We start from the raw sequence: 20,168 nt of genomic DNA on the forward strand, positions 1-20,168 counted from the left end.
CACACATGAACAGGAAATTGCAGTCCAGCGTGAGAGCAAGTTCCTGGGGCTAGAAGTCTAGGAGTACGCAGGCAGCGGCATTGAGCTCAGACAGGGACAGTGGGGATGGGTCAGGGCCGCCTTCCTGAGGTAGTGACCTCTAAACTGAGAGCTGGAAGGTATCTGGGAGTTAGGCAAGCGAAAAAGTGTGAAGGTTCTGAGGAGTGCAAGGGCTTGAACTTCTGAGGAGATGCACAAGGAGTCAGCTGGAGTGTCAGATGCACAGCATGGGGAGAGGACCGAGTTGAGACTGGACCTCGGGGGGCCGTAGAAGCCCCGTTGAGGACTTGGGACTGTCTCCTCTAAGAGAGACAAAGGGAGCCTCAAAGAGCTTAGACTGGGGAGAGCACCAGCAGGCAGAGGTCGGCATCTGCTGGACCTCCTCAGGCCCTCCCCTCCCCGACCTCAGCCGAGGAGCTCAGAGATAGCCCTGGTCTGGCTCCAGCACTAATTTCTGAGTAATTGGAAAGTCATTTCACCTTTTCAGACCTCTGACTTGTAAGAAGTCATGTTTGGACTAATATCAGTTCTCCGCACTGTCCAAGCCCAAACTAACCCTCCACCCTCAGCTGTGATTTCCCCAATTCCCTGAAACTCTCTCTCCCGTTTCCTCTCCCCCAGCTGCAAACATCATGGAGCAAAACGTCTTTCTCTCCGACTCACTAGACTGTGAGCTCTGAGCAGGCAGCACTGTGCCTCAGGCATTTGTTCGTGCCTCTTCTTGCTAGGCCCTGGAACACAGCCGTGAACGCTGGAAGGAGGAAAACAACAGTCCCAACCCTGTGCACAGTGCTTTAGTGGTTCCCGAATGCTTGCTTGTTTGCGTTTGATCCTCACAACAGCCTGAGGCCAGTCCAGGGAATATTATCTGCTGTTTTGCTGATGAGAAGAGGGGCCTCAAAGAGACAATCGAGCTGTGAACCCAAGTTCTGAAGCCAGCTCCCCGGGGTTCAGGGCCAGCTCTATCACTTAGTAGATGTTTGGTAAATCACTTAATCTCTCTAAGCCTCTATTTCCTCAATTATAAAATGGGGATAACACTCACTTCACTGGATTGCTACGCCGATTAAAGGGAGATGGCATATAATGCGTAACATGTAATAAGCATGCAATAAATGCTAGTTATTTTTTCCTCTCAGGCCAGCAACATGTCCCCTCCCCAAACAGCGGCTCCAAGACCTAACAGGATTATTCCAACGTCGGAATCATTCCCAGGCTTGGGCCGCCTGTCCCCAAACAGGGCAGACGCAAGGCTGCGTCGCTGCCCGCGGGGCTGGCGCCGTCCCGCCTGCGCCGCCAGCGCGCCCCACGTGCCTCGCGTAAATAAGCGAGCGCGCAGGCGCCGCCGGCCGGCGCCCATTGGCCGGCGCCCCGCCGCCCAGGAGCCGGGGGAGGGACGCAGGCCCCTCCGGCCGCGGGCTGCTCCGCCCCATCGGTTGGTCCGCGCCTCCGTGGGTCTGTGCGTGCGGTGCCCGGCCTCGCCCTCGCCATGGCGCCCTGGCTGCAGGTGCTGTGGCTGCTAGGGCTGCTCCCAGGCGCTGCCCCCGCCCCGCCCGGCCGAGCAGCCGGCGCTCAGGCCTGGGAGCCGGCGTCCCCGGAGCTGCTGGGGCCCGCCCGCTTCGCCCTGGAGATGTACAACCGCGGCCGGGCGGCCGGGATGCGGGCCGCGCTGGGGGCCGTGCGCGGTCGCGTCCGCCGGGTGAGGACGCGCCGGGGGTGGGCGCTTATGGCTGTGCGGTGCGCGGGGGCCCTGGTCTGAGGGGCGGGAACTTGGGCCTTGACTTGGGGTGGGGGTGCTGGACGCCTGAGAGTCGAACCTCTGGTGATTGAGGAGGGGTGGCGGCACCAGAGGGCTGTGGGCCCAAAGAAGGATGTACTGAGGAGGGAGCGGATGTGCCTGCCTCACCCGCCCCTCTGTCCAGGCGGGCCGGGGGTCGCTGTACTCCCTGAAGGTGACCCTGGAGGAGCCGCCCTGCAACGACCCCACGGTGTGCCAGCTCCCTGTGTCCAAGAAAACCCTGGTGAGTGGTGGGGCTCCTGCGATTCCCCGCCCCCAGGCTGAGTCCCGGAGCAGTTGAGATGATGGGTCAAGCCAAGAGGAAGGGATCTGAGGCAACAGCTACCCCACCTTGAGTCACTTCCCAGGCCCTGAGGGCCAGAGACCATGCTGTTAAAGGGAGAGTGTCGGGGTGTTGGCCGTGCCTCACTCTCCACTGTGGGGGTGATTGCCTTGGGGGTGGGTCCTCATCTGCCGGCCTCCAGCTCCATCTTGCCAAGACCCCCAGACTGGCTTCCTCCTCTCTCTCCAGCTCTGCAGCTTCGAAGTCCTTGATGAGCTAGGAAAACACATGCTTCTGAGGCGGGACTGTGGCCCAGTGGATACCAAGATTACAGGTGCTGGGATAGCCCAAGGATGCTGGGATAGCTCAGATCAGACTTCACTCGGGTTCAGCCTTGATTTCTTTGTTCCAACCCTATCCAGATGACAGAAGCGAGACTTTCAATTCAGTCCTTCCACTGTTGAACAAGGACCCCCTAACCCAGGTGAGGAGCCTCTCTCTCTCTGGGGAGCTGGCTGCTGCCTTTTTCGCCCTTTCTTCCCCTTCCCCTGGCCTGGGGCTCCCTTGTCAGTCTGAGAAGGACTCCTTGTAAAGACCCCTCTGCCTTTCCAGGACTTTTCTGTGAAGATGGCTTCAATCTTCAAGGACTTTGTCACCACCTATAACCGGACATATGAGACGAAGGAGGGTGAGGACCCAGCCTTGGCTGTACCTTTCCCAGTCAGATCAGGGCTTTCCCCCCAACTTGGCACCTTGGTGTTAGGGAAGGAAAGGACACAAAAGGCAGTGCGTCTTTTCAAGGGCCCCTAGATCCACAAGTTCTTGCCCAGCTTCCCAGGACTGGGCAGCCACTTCAAGTGCCTGGCCCCTTCTTGTATCTGATTTTCCTGGTCAGAAACCACGGGCTTTCATCATTCTGGGTAGAGTGGGATGGGGCAAAGGCCTGATTTTCTCTGCTGGAGGCCCCCCGCATGGTGGCTTTTTCCCACGACCTCCTGTCTGGGGATGCTCTTTGGAGCCCATTTCAGTTCTGCCATCACACATGCGAAGTCACCTCAGTTTGGCCCCAAAAGTTGATCACACTTCCCACTCTTATCACTTGCAGGTCTGGCCCCCGACCCCTACCCATCCCAGGGTTCTGTCCTTCTTGAAAAGAGCTTCAGGCCTGAACCAGAGGCCACCTATTCCCCAGGGAAACCTCTGCCTGTTAGCCCCAAGCCCCTCTTATGATCTCCTTGGGGTCTGAGCCCCACCTCTCCTGCTCCTTGGTCCTCAGAAGCCCGGTGGCGCATGTCCATCTTTGCCAGTAACATGGTGCGAGCGCAGAAGATCCAGGCCCTGGACCGTGGCACAGCTCAGTATGGAGTCACCAAGTTCAGTGACCTCACAGGTAGGGGTGGTGGCCAGAGCCCTCATGGAGCCTAGAAGAGAGAGAGCCTGCTCCCAAGACCCCTGGTCGGGGCTGGCTTAGAATACTCTTCCCCCCATCCCCTGACCACCTTTGCCCACAGAGGAGGAGTTTCGCACCATCTACCTGAATCCCCTCCTAAAAGAGCAACCGGGCATGAAGATGCGCCGAGCCAAGTCCGTTGATGACCCCGCCCCACCTGAGTGGGACTGGAGGAGTAAGGGGGCTGTCACTGAAGTCAAGGACCAGGTTGGACCCCTAAGAAGTGAGGGTGGGACGTAAGGACTGCACCGGGGTTGCAAAGGGACCCAGCCCTGACTCTGCCGGTCTCTTGCAGGGCATGTGCGGCTCCTGCTGGGCCTTCTCAGTCACAGGCAATGTGGAGGGCCAGTGGTTCCTGAAACGGGGGACCTTGCTCTCTCTCTCGGAGCAGGGTGAGCATCCCGCTCTACCTCCCTGTCCCCAGCCCAGCCCCTCTGGAGGGCTCCTCTGGACTGGCCTTCTGTCTCCTAGAGCTCTTGGACTGTGACAAGGTGGACAAGGCCTGCCTGGGCGGCTTGCCCTCCAATGCCTACTCGGCCATCAAGACTCTGGGTATGCATTAATGGGGTCAGGAGGGGCAGCGGGAGCCACTGCTCCCTCCACAAGAAGTCACTGTATGAGGGAGACACTGTGTGTGGGAGTGTGAAGTGGGTTCGTGTCTTAATGCTGACCCTGATTGCCTCAAGACCTTGGGCAAGTCAGCTCTCTCAGAGCCTTAGTTGCCTCATCTGTGAAATCGCCACACCTCATAGGATTGCCTTAAGTAGCAAGTGAGGAAATAGGTATGTGTCAAGTTCCTGGTGCGGAGCAGGGGATGTTGGTATTTTCGCTGGTTGGAGATGTGTATTTCTGTAATACTGCTAAACCAGGTAGCGACAGACCTCACCCTTGAGGGGAGGTATTGGCCTAAACTGGCAATTCAGTTCAGCTGTGGCTGCAGTGGCAGAAGGATGAGGGGCTGAGGGACTGAGATGGCTGTACAGAGACTGGTCCGGAAGCCTGGCAGGGGTCTGGGCCAGGCTGGGAGCAGACTGTCAGAGCAGGACAAGCAAGCCCAGGTCAAGAGTCCCAGGAGTGCTGGGACGAGCGAGGAGTGAGAAGTGGGGAGTTGAGTTCCATCTTGGCCACGTTTCTCATTGGTTACTCCCCCACCCCCCTGACCTTCAGTCATGTCATCCCTAGAATGAGGCCGTTCCTCAGAGGGGTGGCCTGTGGCCTGGGGTGGATGAGGAACGGGGGAGCTCATGTATAAGGGGCTTAGCACAGCCCCTGGCTGGGAGAAGATGAGTGTATGGTAAACAGGGGTCCATGTTTTCTCTACCTCCCCAATCCACCCCTACCATTTCCTAGGAGGGCTGGAGACAGAGGACGACTACAGCTACCATGGCCACTTGCAGACCTGCAACTTCTCTGCAGAGAAGGCCAAGGTCTACATCAACGATTCAGTGGAGCTGGGCCAGAATGAGCAAAGTGAGTGAGGGATGGGGTGAGGACAGGCCAGGTGGGTGGGGCTGGGGCCTGGGTGTCCTTGACACTGCCCCTCCCCTGTCTCAGAGCTGGCGGCCTGGCTGGCCAAGAAGGGCCCCATCTCCATCGCCATCAACGCCTTTGGCATGCAGGTATGGCCCCAGCCCCGCTGCCCCTGCTCCGTCTCTCTCTGACTACTCCTCCACTTCTCCTTGGAGTTGGCTCCCTGCTCCTTATTCTCCCCCCACCCAGTTCTACCGCCACGGGATCTCCCACCCACTGCGGCCCCTCTGCAGCCCCTGGCTCATCGACCATGCTGTGCTGCTCGTGGGCTACGGCAACCGTGAGTTCCGTTGACCCCCTCTCTGCCTATCCACCCCAGGGCACAGGCAGAGGTTAGACCACAGCATCTCAGGACCTCTGGAAGGGAAAATGGGGGGAATGCCTAGGGACCCTGTCCTTACCCTGCCTCAGGCTGTGGGAAAACTGAGGCAGTGGGAGGTTGAACTGTTATGGATGAATGACCTGCTAGAGGTGGGTGGATGGGTGGGTGCCCTCCCCAAACCCGAGTTGCACCAGGTCTCCAGGAGGGTGGCAGGTGGGCCTCTCTTGCTTCCTGCTCTTTTCCTAGTACCCATCACACAGTAGGCCCACAGCAGGTACTTGCAGAGCGCGTGGGGCCCTGACTCCTGCGCTCCGCACTGCTCCCAGGCTCCACAGTCCCCTTCTGGGCCATCAAGAACAGCTGGGGCACTGACTGGGGTGAGGAGGTGAGTCTCGCCTGCTTCGCCCCTGGCCCTCCAGCCCCCGTCCTGCCCTTGGGCCCTCACCACCCCCTCCTCCCTCCCAGGGTTACTACTACCTGTATCGTGGGTCCGGGGCCTGTGGGGTGAACACCATGGCCAGCTCAGCGGTGGTGAACTGAGGAGTGCCAGCTCAGGACGCAGTGCTGACTAGAGCAGCCCCTTCCCCAGCCTGCCCCGCATGTCCAGGCCCCTCCCCAGGAGGCACAGCTGGCTGAGGGACAGGCACCAGGTACCTCAGGGTGAGCAAAGGGCACTGGGCTATGGGCATGGCCCTACGGCCTCCACCCCACTCCCGCCCCGAAGTTCCTCAGCTGCACCTTTGCTGGATTGTGGTAGCTAGGAGGAACTTGGGTGAAGGATGATGTCTTAGCAGCCGAAGCTGGGGCAAGAACCCTGGGCTTGGGTCAGGAGCAAGTGCGAAGAAATCATTCTGGTCTTAAACTCAGCTCTGTCCTCAGCAGGCCCTGGCTTCCCGCCCTGGCTTTCCTCTGTCTGATGTTCTAAATTTTCTGGTCCCCCTGGATCTGGGGACAGTGTTCCCTTCCACATTGTAACCACCCTTCCTAACAGCAATAAAGACGTGTCCTGGGCCCTAGTGTAGTGTGAATGCTCAGCCCCTGAGGGCAAGGAGGGGTGGGGGGTGCCCCTGGAGGGTCACGGTCGGGCAGCTGCTCCTGCCCAGGAGCCTGAGGGCCTAGCTTCTGCTCCAGGAACCAAAAGGAGATGGACAGAGGCCCCTCGATGGATCTTTATTCATAAACACTTGGGATCAGCCAAGAGGGAACACCCTCTCTCTGACTTGCGTGGAGGACCTCAGGGGTCGAGGTCAGAGGTCGCTCTCCCCATAGAGGGCGCTGGAGAAGGCCACATAGTCCAGGGCTCCAGCCGGAGCCCCGGGTCCCTTGTAGGACGCCATACGGCGGATGCAGTACTCAGCCTGCTCGGCCGGGAGCTCCCGCCGCAGCTCCTCAGGGGTGATGTAGTTCTGGGGGAGAAGAGGTGTTGAGGCCCACAGGTTCTGTTCCCTGCCCCAGCCCGCCAGCCCCCTCCCCTGCTGGGGACTCACCTTGTCTCCCGCCAGGATCTTGAAGGAGGCCACAACTTGCTCAGCCGTGTCAGTCTCGGCTGTCTCTCGGGTCATGAAGTCGATGAAGGCCTGGAAGGTCACGACCCCGGCTGCATTGGGGTCCACCATGGTCATGATGCGAGCAAACTCCACTTCCCCCTGCAGGGATAGAGGGCGGGCACCGCGCCCATGGGTGCTAAAGCCAGGAGCCCTCCTGATGTCCCCTCCTGGGGACTGACTGTCCAGCCTTGGCTTGACAACCCCAGTGACAACGTGCTCCCTTTCTCATAGACCATCTGCTGCAGCCTTTGCCAGCTCTGGCTTTCAGAAGTCCTTTCTACTAGGCTGAGATCTGCTTCCTGCCGTGGCAACCTGCCCTGTGGCCCATTGGTTCTGATCTTTTTTCTAGGGCTTTCTGTAGTCCTGTTTTTCTGAGGTAAAAGTGTTGCAACCTCAGGCTTTGGAGTCACACAGAACTGGGTCCAAATCCTAGCTGTGTGTCTTTGAGCAAGTTAATGTACCTCTCTGAACCCTCGATAGCCCCTGTGTGAAATCGGGTAATTCTACCTGGCCCCATGGGTGTGATGAGCAGGAAATGAGATCATATATGTGAAAGTGGGAGAGACACAGTAGGTGGTCAGTATGTAGGAGAGGGGCACTGAAGGGATGCTGGGGGACACTCACCAGGTCGTAGCCCATGGAGATGAGGCAAGCCCGGAAGTCGTCAGGCTCCATCATACCATTCCGCTTCTGAGGTGGGTGAGTGGGTGTCAGGCTGGGCCCCAAACCCCACCAGCCCCCAGGGTCACCACCCCACAGGGTTGGGCCCCTGCTGACCCGGTCAAAGTGGTTGAAAGATGCCCGGAACTCGTTGAGCTGCTCCTGGCTCAGGCCCTTGGCATCTCGGGTCAGTACCTGGTTCTCCACCTCGTTGATGGTGCGAGCGATGGAGGTGAGCAGCTGCTCCCAGCCCACGCGGATATGCTGGGAGAGCAGGAGACAGGCCAAGTCAGGGGGCGGCCAGTGCCTGGCCACTAGCTCTAGCTCCCCGCCAACCACTGTGTGACCCTGGTCCTCCTCTCTGGGCCTCTGTCCCCATCTGGAGGTTCCACTGAGTGATCTCCAGTGGCCCTTCCTGCTTTAAAATTTGATGACATTATGTGTTAAGTATTGATCAACCAGCCATGGCCAATCCTGGCCTGGTTTTAACTGCTGTGTGACCGGACAGGTCACTTTCACTTGCTAGGTCTCAGTATCCCCGTGGTTACATTGGGGGACCTGGCCAAGCCACACTGGGGACCCTCCTGGGGCAGATCCGCTGTGTCCAACTGTGGCACCCCCCGGCTTCCCTGGCCAGTGCCGCCTCCCTTCTCCTGAGCGGGTGTGGCCCCACCTCCATGCTGTAGACGGTGTGCTTGTTGTCGAACACCAGGCTCTCCTGCAGCAGTTGGTGGTCACCCTCCAGCCGGTCAATGTTGCTCTTGTAGTTGATGATGTTCTGCTCCTGCTGCCGCAGCCCAGCCATCTGCTCCTCCAGAGAGCCCACCATCCCTGCTGCCAGGCGCCCCACCTCCTGCAGGGGGACCCAGGCAGGATGAGGGCTCCCAGCTCCCTGTGGCCTGGCCCTGGCCCCACTCCCCCATCTGAGCCTTACCTCCACCTTCCCCTGGATCCAGGGCCCGACGGCATTGGCCTGGGCTGCAAACTGTCGCCGGAGCCTCTCGTTCACCTGCTGCTGTGTTAGCTCCTCCTGCAGCGTCTGGTCACGGCTGGGCACCAGCTTTCGGACCTGAGAAGGAGGGTGGTTGTGCCAGGGGCAGCCCTGGGGGCCGGGAGATGGCTTTGAGGGGAGATGGGCTCCAGTCCCCTGACCCTGCTGCTCTCAGCCAGACTGTCTGGGCTGTATGGACAAGCTTTTGGGCGAGTTACTCAACCTCTCTAGGCTTGTTTCCTCATCTGTGAGATGGGGCCAATGCATCATTTATAGCTAATTTAGGTGGTTTCGTAAAGGATGTCCACACACCAGATTTAATTCTACTTCACGTGAGGCCTGACAGGAAAATGCTGCAGTTATGGCCATTTTACACATGAGGCCAAGCCAGGCAAAGTGACTTGTCCGACGTTAGGTGGAGTCTGGCAGACTCCAGATCCAAAGGTGGACTTGATTCTCCACGTCTGGGGACACCTGAGGTTCAGGGTGGCTAGACTGCGCAGGAGCAGCTGGGAGGCAGGGGAAGGCCCCAGGTGGCACTGACCGTGTCCCACTTGTTGTTGATGTCCTGTGGGCTGAGGTTGATGTAGGGGTTGGTGGTGCTGGGCCGCAGCCCGTATGTCTGGCAGATCTTCTGGATCTCGCCCTGGATGCCCAGGATGGCACCTCGCTCTCGGTCAGCCTCGGGCAACGTTGCCTTGAACTGCTCATGTGCTGTCAGCAGGCTCTGGGGGTGACAGGCAGGAAGCATCAGCCAGTGCCCCCTACTTCCCACAGGCAACAGAAAGGGCAGCAATGTGCTCTAGGCCATCCAGCCAGTCCAGGGCAGGGCTGGCTTGTGAACCCAGGCCTCCTGTCTCCCAGCCCAGCACTCGAGAACTGGGGTTTTCCTCCTGCCCCCATTCCCCAGGAGCCCAAAGGAGTGGCTGACAGGATTTTAGGCCAGCTTTTCTGTCATCCCATCCAGCCCACCCACACCCGGAGACCCTGCAGCCACCTGGGTTTCCTCCACCGAGTGCACCAGCCACACGTCCTGCAGGTCCTCCACAGCGCCATCCAGCCAGTTGTTGAAGGGCGCTGACCGCCGGGCAAACTCCAGCTGCAGCTGGTCGATGGTCTCCAGGAGCTTCTCCATCCTCTAGGGGCAGCAGGGATGGCAAGTCAGCAGCCTGCCCAGCAGGCTCCCTCACCTGCCTCCAGTCTCCAGCCCCCAGCTCCCTGGCTCCCAACCTCACCTCTAGCGCATCCCGCCTCTTCTGTGTCAGCGTGCCCAGGTTGTCCCACTGGTCGCAGATAGCCTGGCAGCGGCTGTTCACCGAGGCCGCGTCGTGGTAGTCCAGCTCACTGGGGGCGAGAAGCAGGGTGACTGTGGGGCCAGACCCCAGCCCAGATTTCCTCCTGCCTGCCCTCCCAGGGCTGGAACCTGTGCCCTGGGTGGTGGTGAAGGCATGAGAGTCAGGGCAGGTGGGAGTGAAGCAGGGCTTTCCTGGGGGGGCGTGGGGCGCCAGGGGTGTGTGTGGGGGGTGCGGGGGGTGGTCCCAGTGAGTTCCTGGGGGGAAGGGGAGCTCCCGGCTGGTCTTCCGCTCCCTCAAGTAGCTTGGATGGAGGAGCAGAGCTTTGAGTTTTGGGGGCCATGTTATGCGAAAAGGGGCGGGTTTACAGGAGGAGGTGGCGAGGCCAAGGCTGATGGAGAGGACTGGGGGGAGTAGACCCGGACGGCTGCTGAAGGGAACGGGCAGGCTAAGCGCCAATGGGGAAGAGTATGGGTAGCAGAGCGGGCTCCGGAGATGGGGAGGGGGTTACAGGAGGAGGGACGCGGGACAAGTGGTGATGGTGAAGGCCATGGGTACCAAGGCAGGGTAACTGAACCGGGGAGTGGCAATGGGAGTGGGGCGAGGATCGGCGCTGAGGGGCGGGACCCGGTAGGGGCGTTGTCACCGGGGGCGGGCCCCGTAGCAGGCCACGCCTACTTGAGCTCCTGGGCCAGGGCAGCGATGTGCTCCACGCGGTCCTGGTGCGCAGCCAGGTCGCTCTCAAAGGCCTCGTGGCGCCGAAGCAGCGCCCGCACCTCCTGTAGTGACGCCGACTCGTAGTCGCGCTGGCTCAGCATATCCTCCTTCCCTGCTCCGAGAGAGACCCGGCTTCGGTCACCCAGCGGCCGCCACGAGCGGAGCAGGGCGTTTGAGTCAGGCTGTGTGACCGCGGAGAGTCCTCATCTGTGAAATGCAGGTGATCACACCTGCCCAGCCTACCCTAGGGGTTTGGTCTGAGGCGCTAGTGTGATAAAGTGAAGTGAAGCTCCGATTCCAGGGCATGGCCCATAAATGACGTCAGTATCCCCTCCCTGCTTGGGGTGGCCTTTGGGACAGTTTTGGTAACTACCTCCCGATGACTCTCTGAGCCCGATGAGCCCCTGACCCGGTTTCCCTTGCTCACCAGTGTCCCCAGCACCTGGCATGGTGCCTGGCACTTGGTAAACCTTTGATGAATATTTGTTGGATGAATGAATGATGAATATAAAAGTGCTTTGAGAATGACAATTACCATAATCACGCAAATAAAAACCATAATTATTATCATTGCGCAGTGACCATTTGTTGAGTGCCTCTGCATTTTGCAGTTTTAGAGGCTCACAGACCTCCTCAGGGTCCCATCAGTGGCTGTATATGTAAAGAATTCTTATTAGATCAAACATTGTTATTCATTATGCCTATAATCCATTATTAGTGTTTGTTCAGTATCTTTAGGCAAGACTCATTCATTTGTAGGATTAAAACTCCTGATGAAATACAGAATGAACGTTTCATATGGAGTGATATATTTGACTCATGCAATATTTTGGCATTGGTCAACTTTGAGTCAAACATAAGTGTTGGGGGGCCGGCCCCGTGGTGTAGTTGTTAAGTGCGTGCAACTCCGCTGCTGGCGGCCCGGGTTCGGATCCCGTGCGCACACCGATGCACCGCTTGTCAGGCCATGCTGTGGCGGCATCCCACATAAAGTGAAGGAAGATCGGCATGGATGTTAGCTCAGGGCCAGTCTTCCTCAGCAAAAAAAACAAAAAAAGAGGATTGGCATGGATGTTAGCTCAGGGCTGATCTTCCTCACACACACAAAAAATAAGTGTTGGGGACTCACCTTTGGATACCTGCTACATAGACAAACAAAATGCTAAATGACAAATTAATCAGAGCAGACTTGCAGAAGGCCAACAAATTAATCAGAGCAGACTTGCAGAAGGCCAGAGCCAGGAGGGAGCTGGGGCCTGAGTTTACAGATAAAGAGACTGTGGCCCAAAGAGGTCCAGTGACTTGGTTGCACAAGTCAGGGTGGGACCAGAAAACGGGTCTCCAGCCTCCCAGCAGAACACCTACACCTGGCCTGTGCATTTTTGCCAGGACTCAGCCCCCCTCCAGTCTCCACCCCAGGACACAATCAAGCGCCATGAGGGGTACCTACCCCGGGTCCAGGCCTCGTGCAGGGAGGCCTTCTGCTGGAACTTCTCAGCCAGGTGCTGGAGCCGCTGCAGGCGCCGGATCTCCGAGAGCAGCCAGTCCTCATAGCCCTTCTCCACTTGCTCCAGCCCCCGCCACGCGTTGGCGATGTCCTGTGGGGCAGGCAGAGGTGCCCTCCATCACAGTTCACCCATTGTACAGATGGGGACACAGAGCCCAAGGTCACCCAGAGGATGTGGACAGAGCTGGGGTCACCCCCATCCCCAGCGTGGCTCACCGAGACCAGCTTGCCCTCAGAGGGCATGAAGGCCGGCCGGTGGCTCAGCCGCAGCTTGGTCTGCAGTGTGTTGAAGTTGATCTCCAGCTGGCACTTCTCCTGCACGCGGGGTGGCTTGTGCAGGCGCCGGTAGTCACGAAAGTCCTCCAGCTTGCGCTGCATGGCACTCATGCTGGGCTCGCCCACGCGGTTCTCCAGCCACGGGATGGTGCGGCGGATCCATTCCAGCAGCTGCCAGGGCCAGGCAGGGGGAGAGCAGAGAGCTCTGAGCCGGCCTGCCCACCTCACCCACCCCTCTCCACCTACACCCAGGCTGTGGCCAAAAGGCCAGGCCTCAGGCAGAGTGGGGGGCTGGAGGGCAGAATGAGGGGCTCCCCACTAGACAGGGAAGGAGTAGGATGGTTAATTTCTGAATCCGGGGACCAGCATAGGTTGGCGCAGAGCAAAGGGCCATGAGACTGCCTAAATATGAGTGAATGGATAAATGAATGAATGATGAGTAAATCAGTGAATGACCAGGAGCTTGGATAGGCAGAAACGGGCGGGGGATGGGTGAAGATGGCAGGAGAAGGCTGGGGGAGGCCAAGGCTGCTTGAAGGAGGGGGAAGCTCTGCAGACCTGGGGTTAGCCGGGGTTGGGAGAGCCCAGGTCGAGGAAGGGGAAAGGCCTTCTGGCCCCAGTCTCACCTCACTGGCAAGCTTCTCGTACTCCTCCATCAGCTTCTCGTTCTCCTGGTTCACGGCCAGCACCTTGCAGATCCTGTTGGCAGCTGTCTCTGCCTGCGGTGGGAGTGGGCAGAAGGGCTGGCATTAGAACAAGCTGCCGTGGACACCCCCGATGCAGCCTCCCTCTGTAAAGCCCTAAAACCTGGGCCCATGCAAAGGAGGGAATGGATGAGGGGAGCACATCTTTTACGGTGAGGAGGGAGCTTCCAGGCCAGATGCCTCTGCTCCTGAGTTCCCTACGGACTGAGTATGTGCAGCTGGGACAGTGGCACTCCCACCCACGTGGAGCCTGGCACCTCCAAATGTTGGGATGCTGCCCAGGTTGGGCCCCTGGGTGCAAAGCCCAGCCCAGCAGTGGCAGTTGAGGCCCTTTACCTGCTCGGCCCCAGCGAAGGCATGGTAGAAGCAGGAAACGTAGGTCATGATGGCCTTCTCATCGGGCTTTGGGGTGTTCACGATGTCTGGGGGATGGCAGCGAGGTGTTTATTGGCCAAAGCCAGGGGTGGGGCATGGACTCAACCAAGGCAGAGAGCTCCCTTGGGACGGGGTGGTGTGGAGACATTTAGTCACAGCCACTAGCTGCCAGCTACCCCAAACCCAGGGTCTTCCTCTTTCCGGAAGCCCTCTCTGATCACCCCAGGGCCCAGCAACCTCTCCCTGCGTGGGATGAGGAAGAGGGGATGAGTGAGCTGACACTGTGGCCCTCATGAGGCACCAGTCCACACTGCCTGGTGTCTCAAACCCTCCCATGACTCTGTCTGTCTGTCTTTTCCCCAAGTCCATGAACTCCTCACAGGCCAGACCACGTTCTCATCCATCGGTGCCCACACCTCCAGGGCACCAGGCACAGGAGGTGCTCAGAAAATGTTTGCTGCTTCAATTGACTAAACGCCTTATTTGGGCAAAGGGACCAGAGGCAGCCCCTGCCCCAGAGGAGCTCCCAGTCTTGAGGCACCAACATGCTCCCAGGTGACTCAGGTAACTGGGATATGAGGCAGAGGGCGGAGCCATTGCATAAGGGGAGAGGCAGGAAAGGCTGATTCCACTGGGTGGAGAGGGGCAGGGGGGTGAAGAGAGGGCTCCTGGAGACGAGGCCTGTGGCAGGAAGGATTCTGACCAGGGAGCGGCGTGAGGGGCACAGCATTCCAGGAGGAGGGAAGAGCAGGCACAAAGGTGTGGAGGTTGGACCATGCCGACTGGTAAGTAAGTAGAGTCCTCGCCCAGGCTAGGCTTCCTCTCACCTTCTGCATCCAACATCTTGGGGATGTCCAGGTATTTCTCTGCCACCTCAAAGGCGGTGTTCAGGTTGCCGATGGGGTCATCCTAGATGGGTGTGAGAGGCGAAAGGTCAGCTGAGGGCAGAGGTTGGGGAGTTGGGGCTGGGGTGGCGGAGGCCTACCTTGCGCAGTTTGGCGTAGTCAATGAGGTCTGGGCGGTGTCGGTGGATGAGAGCACAGAGGGCCAGGCCATCCTTCCAGCTGGACAGAGAGAAGGGGGGTCAGCCCGGGTTCAAGCTGAGGCTCTGTTCTACCCTCCCCCCAGCAGCACGTCTACCAAGACAACCTCATGTGTAAACCGGAGTAAAGTCCAAACTCTTTAGCTTGGCATTTGAGGCCCTTCATTACTTGGACCATCTCCTCCTAGCCCATCACAATTCCTTCACATACCCTCAGCCTGGGCCACACCAATTTCTAGATGTTTCTGGCCTCCAAGTCTTTGCTCACAAGGTTCCCACTGGCTGGACTACCCTTCCAGGGATGTCTCCAATGCTCCCTCCTGCAGGGATCTTTCCTCGCCCTCCTGGATTCAGTTCAACACTGACTGAGTCCTCTTAGTTTCAGACACTGTTCCAGGAACTTGGCTGTGACCTCTCCTCCCCTGTGGCTTGTGACGGGGCCCCAGAGCCCAGCAGAGGCCCGTGTGCATGTGCTGACCAGCCGACAGACCTGGTGTGGAAGTTCTGCACGTTGACGTTGCGGTACGGCGCTGTCTTCCGCTGGCACCACAGGAGCAAGCCCTCCTTGGCCGAGGTTTCTGGGTGGAGATGGGGGGGAGCGTTAGCTGGGGAGGGGTCTGGGCCAGCCCTCTCACTCTACCTGCTTCCCCACCGCTCACCCTCCACAGAGATGTCCTGGATGGCGAAGCGAAGGATGATGGTCCAGATCATGCCCAGGGTCATCTTCAGGTTCCCATCGACGATCTCTGCAGGGCAGGGGTGGGGACAGAGTCCACCTGGCATTCTACCAGGCCTCAGCAACCCCCCCGCTGCCCACCCTCTGGCCCTTGTCCCCATCCCAGGGCTGGCACTTAGTAGGTACTCAATCATTCTACTTAAAAATGAGTCATCGAACACCTACTAGGTGTCAGGTCCTGTGCCGGCACTTTGAGTACATTTAGTCCCTACGGTCCCTCCTGTGAGGCGTGGGTGGTTATCCCCATTGCTGAGATGAGGACACTGAGGCTCACAGAGGTGACTTGTTGATGTCAGGAACGCCGCCCTATACCCCGCCCAGGCCTCCTCCTGCCACCTCCTCACCTTCAGCACCAATGGACACCAGCTTAACCCCCTTGCTGGCAATGAAGTCCAAGGCCTTGTTGACATTGGCGATTTTGTGGAAGCGCATCTTGCCTTTGTCTGGCCTGGGCAGCCTCTCTCCTGGGTGTAAGAGGAGAGGTCAAGGGATCGAAGGTCATGAGAGGAAACTGAAGATATTGTCCTCAAACTTCCCTGTCCCCCACCAAGTTCCCTCCAGTGCTCTGCTGCCATATTCCCCCAGCCCTCTGGACTCCTCTAGGTCCTGGGGTCCCTGTGCCCTGATTTGCACCCCTCACCTGAAATGACTTCCAGGAGCAACATGAGTTTGAGGCCATTGCGGAAATCCTCCTCGATGTTCTCGATCTGGGTGCCGGCCTTGCGCAGGTGTGAGTTGCACCAGGCAGTGAAGGTCTGGGGGCAGAGGACAGTGCTCAGGCCCCTTGGTCAGGGTAGATCTCAGAGCCCAAAGCCCTGGATTCAAGTCCCCGCTCAGTCACTGACTTGCTGCGCATCTGGGGCCAGCCCCTTTCCCTCTCTGAGCTTTAGTTCTCCTGGAAGAGGAGAAATGGGGTCTGGGGCCCATGCAGGTCCCAGTTTGGACTCAGGGCGCCCTGCCGCCAGCACTCCAGCTTTAGCTAGCCTCAAGCACTGGAGGGGGATTTAGGAAATTGTAAAGCAGACACTCCAAAGTGTGGCACGCTCTGAGGCACAAGGGCTAATGCAGGCTGATACTGCCTTTCTAAAAGCTGAAAAATTCTGGGTTGAAGCACATCTGGCTCTGAGGGTTTTGCCCAAGGGACTGTGCACCTGTTATTATCTCAGCCCCACTGACCTCCCAGGGCTGTTGTGAATTGGCCTCCAAGTAGACCAGGAGGGTACAAGAGCTTTGCAGGCTGTAGAAGATCAGCTAGGCACTCAGGCCCAGCCTGACCTGGTTTCTGGAGGTGACCGCCTTCTTTCTCCTCCCAGAATCAGCTCAGCCCCAGCCTCCATCTGGGATGGGAGGGCTGGTATACAGCTGTTTGTCTTTTGGGGATGGGGGTGACCTGGAGCGTGGTGCACAAGTTTCCACCAACCTACCCAGCTTCCAGGCCCTGGATTCTGCCATCAGCTGTAGAGTCCTTGGTAGAATTCATACTTGGGCTCCAAGTATGTAGCTGAGTAGTGAGTAGCTGAGCTACTCACTCTCTGTGACCTGGGGTGTGCCCCTTGCCCTCTCTTGAGCTCAGTCCCCCCATTTGTACAATTAAGGGGTCAGACTCCATGATGTCTAAGGTCGTTCTTCCTCCGACCTGGCAGCATTCTAGAATTCAGATCATGCCCCCACCACAAAGCAGAGACTCCTGGGAGGTGGCCCTGGAAGTCAATTGGAATTATTTCCCTTAGCCAGCTTCCCTTCCTCAGACCAGCCTTTAAAATGCCCTAGGCGCTGGACATGGAAGATGATGCTTTAAATACTTGAAGGGCTGTCATTGCTAAGGGAAGCGAGCGAGCTTCCTGTCACCGGAGGTGTGTAAGTGGGTGCTGAGCACTCATTGATGGGGCCCCAAGCACAGGAGAGAGCAGCTGGATTCTCTGTAGTTCCTTTCAGCTCTGGACTCTGAGATGCTCTGGTTCTGGATAGGGCTGGAGGAAAGGAAGGGCTGGGTGGGGACTCCACGGCAGAGGAAGGGGCATTCTTTCATTTGACAAACATGATTTGTAATGAGCTGTGGTCCCTGCCCTAAAGGTGCTCACAGTCAATCAAAGAGTCATGTTGGTCTGAGACGTGCTGCTAAAGACTACTGTTGGGGAGTCGAGGGGAGGAGTTCAAATCAGGTGGGGGGCCTCTTGGGGAAGGCTAATATTTGATCGGAGCTGTGATGGAAGGGCAGGAGTCATTCAGCAGAGAAGGGCAGACAAGGGCATTCCGGGCAGCGGCAGCCACGCGGGCAACTGTCAGCGGTGAGAAACAGTTGCTAGGTTTGTGGGGTTACAGCTCTCCGGGCACTGCTGGAATGAAGCTGGGGGTGTTGGGGTGTAAGTGGTGAGAGGCAGGCCGGAGGGGCGGCAGGGGCCAGGTCATGCACCATCTTGGGTGCTAAGCCAGTGAGTTTGAACTTGATCCTGAGGGCAACAGGGAGTGAGGAAAGCTTTCAGGCAGAGGAGCGAGGTGGGCAGAACTGTGTTTTAGAAAGCTCATTCTGGCTGCAGAGTGGAGACAAATGGCTTGGCAGAGCAGAGGGGAGAAGTGAGGAGGCGGGGACTGGGACCAGAGTGAGAGAGGGAGGGGGTCAGGGTGGGGAACGGGGCAGGATCAGGTGGATGAGATAGAAACATTTGTCCTGGCTGGAATATAAGCTCCCTGACGCAGGGGCTTTATTTTGTCCCCCGCTGAATTCCTGGGACCTAAAACAGTGGGCACATAGTAGGACCGCCTAAAAAAGTATTGAATGAATGTTTGTGAATGAAGTTGAATGAAGGGGACTCAGGTCTCAGGCCGGAGGAGGTGGGAGTGCTCCAAGACATGGAGAAGGAGCAGGGAGGAGGTGGCGCTAAAGCTGAGCACAGAGATATTCACTACAGCGTAATAGACAATGTTGGACCGGAAAGAAACGACCAGAATGTCCAACTCCAGGGGATGCTGATTAATTTACAGAGCATCTATGCTGTGCAGCCGTGGAATGAATGGGTGAGGTGGGTGGCTTTAGATTGGGTTGGAAGGATATTCCTGATATATTGTTAAGTGATGACAGCAAGTTACAGAGCAGCATGTGTCTTAAGGGAGGCATGTGGACCCGGATCTGGGAGAGGCCTGGGTGAGTGGGGGTGGGGATAGGAGTTGTTGCAGAGCAGATGGCAGCTGCAGGCAGGGGCAGGGATGACATCACTGGGAGATTGCTGGACCTGAGGACCACAGCCCTGCTTGGAGACAGGTGCAGGAGGAGCTTGGGGGGAGGCGTGTCACTGGGGGCACCCCAGCCGAGTCAGCTAAGCCTCCCGGCCCTGGGGTCATCTCCTGTGTCTAACCCAGTGGAAGTGCTCTAATGCTAAATCCTGGGATTCTCAGATCCTGTAAATTCCACTGAGCACCTCTGTTCCCTGCCCTTTCCTAGAGTCGTACATTATTGGCAAATGCTGAGCAGGGTCCAATGACCTCATGGTGTCCTCCCTACCCCTGGCCTGCCGCTCCCCAAAGTTTACCCACTCCAGCCCGGATCATTTTCTCTTTTGGGAACCCAGGTGTCCTGCCCCCTCCACTAGGGAAAGTCTGGCAGTGAAAATAGATCGAGGAGGGGGGCCAAGAGCCCTACAAGGCTGGGCCTGGGCAGCAGCTGCCCACATGCCCCTCTCTAGCTTCCCCCAAGGTGCTGCCTCAGCACAAAGCGTCCATCTGGCCAGAGGGTCAGGTTACTGCGTAAGGGGACCCAGGGCTCCCCTCCTCCCCACCTCATGGCCTTTTCAGCAGACTCAGGGCCCTGGGGCAGGGAGGGGTATCTTGGGAAAGAGTGGGGGTGGGGCAAGCAAAGGGCAAAGACCCTCAGGTTGGGGGGTCCTTTTTCTGACAGTATATGATTTGGGTCTTGGTCCCTTTCTAGGCCTCAGTTTCCTCATTTGACAATTGGGATAGAGTGACCATGGGCGCCAGGATGGAGAGAATACAGAGGAGAGGGTGAGGAGGGATCTGGGATGGTTACCCCCTCCCCCACACTCCCAAGTCCACTAGTTGCCTGGCTGCAAGCCCTAAGGGTGGGGCCTAGGAATATTTAACTAGAGCGTGGGGGGTGTGGGGAGAAAGATTATTCTACCCAAATCCCTCAAACTTGGATCTCCCAACCCGTTTTTGCCAGCAGAAGTGGGGCAGTGGGCCCAGGGGAAAGAACTCTGGGGGATGGGGACCCCAGAAACTCTCCTTGTCATCCTAAACCCCTCCGGAGGGCTCTCAGCCCTCTCTTCCAGCCCTGGGGGACAGCAGAGGACTGATGGGCAGAGCCTGGGCTAGGGGGAGGCACCCCAGGTTAAGACAGGCTCTGCCTGTGACCTGCTGAAATGCCAAGGACAAACCGCCCGGCTTCTCAGGCCTCAGTTTTGCCATCTGGAAATGGGCGAGCACTCACTTTCCGCTGCTGCTTCTCCCAGGCCGGGTCCAGCAGCAGGTCGCGGTCCCAGTCCTCCTCCTGTTGCATGTACTCGCCGCCCCCGCCGCCGCCGCCCACGAAGTGCCCCTCCCCGGCCCCCAGACTCTCGGGCTGCATAACCATCATCATCTTGCTCAGGCTCCTGGCTCCGCTCCGCTCGGCGCTCTCCAGAACACCGGGGCCGCGTTAAGTAGGGCCCGGCCCAGCCTCGGATCGGATTCGCGCTAAATATGGGGGAGGAGGGAGGGGCCGGATGGGGGCGAGAGCGCCCGGGTCCGGACCAGGCAAGAGGTTGCCCTGGGGCCAGGGGACTGCAGAATTTGGGGGCGCTGAGGTGGATCCCGTGGCGGAGATCCGGGGTTCGCGTTCCGGCTCGGCCGCTGGGCGCTGTGTGACCTTGAGAAAGCCACGGGCCTTCTCTGAGTCTGTTTCCTCATGTCTACAACGGAGATGATGAT

General features: G+C 58.5%; 2 protein-coding genes across 4 annotated transcripts; one reads left to right on the forward strand and one right to left on the reverse strand.

Moving 5' to 3' along the window:
• The first annotated feature begins 1,463 nt into the window (after positions 1 to 1,463).
• Positions 1,464 to 6,412, forward strand: CTSF (cathepsin F). Its single transcript, XM_087422592.1, has 14 exons — positions 1,464 to 1,738; positions 1,962 to 2,060; positions 2,349 to 2,433; positions 2,522 to 2,583; positions 2,712 to 2,787; positions 3,376 to 3,489; positions 3,611 to 3,756; positions 3,845 to 3,941; positions 4,021 to 4,101; positions 4,900 to 5,019; positions 5,104 to 5,168; positions 5,269 to 5,359; positions 5,728 to 5,786; positions 5,867 to 6,412. The coding sequence occupies exons 1-14, from the start codon at positions 1,529 to 1,531 to the stop codon at positions 5,939 to 5,941; spliced, it is 1,380 nt and encodes a 459-aa protein (XP_087278718.1). The 5' UTR covers positions 1,464 to 1,528; the 3' UTR covers positions 5,942 to 6,412.
• A 136-nt stretch (positions 6,413 to 6,548) lies between these two features.
• ACTN3 (actinin alpha 3) lies at positions 6,549 to 19,937 on the reverse strand. 3 transcript variants are annotated; one of them, XM_004437669.2, is made up of 21 exons: positions 19,690 to 19,936; positions 15,889 to 16,003; positions 15,593 to 15,712; positions 15,172 to 15,258; positions 15,003 to 15,090; positions 14,456 to 14,534; positions 14,298 to 14,379; positions 13,432 to 13,517; positions 13,018 to 13,110; positions 12,332 to 12,562; positions 12,059 to 12,206; positions 10,570 to 10,720; positions 9,835 to 9,943; positions 9,597 to 9,737; positions 9,144 to 9,326; positions 8,543 to 8,677; positions 8,282 to 8,461; positions 7,726 to 7,872; positions 7,573 to 7,638; positions 6,889 to 7,047; positions 6,549 to 6,807 (listed from the first exon to the last, which is right to left on the reverse strand). In XM_004437669.2, the coding sequence occupies exons 1-21, from the start codon at positions 19,837 to 19,839 to the stop codon at positions 6,649 to 6,651; spliced, it is 2,709 nt and encodes a 902-aa protein (XP_004437726.1). In that variant the 5' UTR covers positions 19,840 to 19,936; the 3' UTR covers positions 6,549 to 6,648. The 3 variants fall into 3 exon arrangements, with proteins under 3 accessions (XP_004437726.1, XP_087278717.1, XP_004437725.2); XM_087422591.1 differs by having other exon boundaries at positions 6,549 to 7,047; positions 19,690 to 19,937; XM_004437668.3 differs by having other exon boundaries at positions 7,573 to 7,872; positions 19,690 to 19,937.
• Positions 19,938 to 20,168: the final 231 nt, after the last annotated feature.

This window comes from Ceratotherium simum, chromosome 34 (genome assembly GCF_057802395.1).
Source record: "Ceratotherium simum simum isolate JZ-2026a chromosome 34, ASM5780239v1, whole genome shotgun sequence".
Lineage (NCBI taxonomy): Eukaryota > Metazoa > Chordata > Mammalia > Perissodactyla > Rhinocerotidae > Ceratotherium > Ceratotherium simum.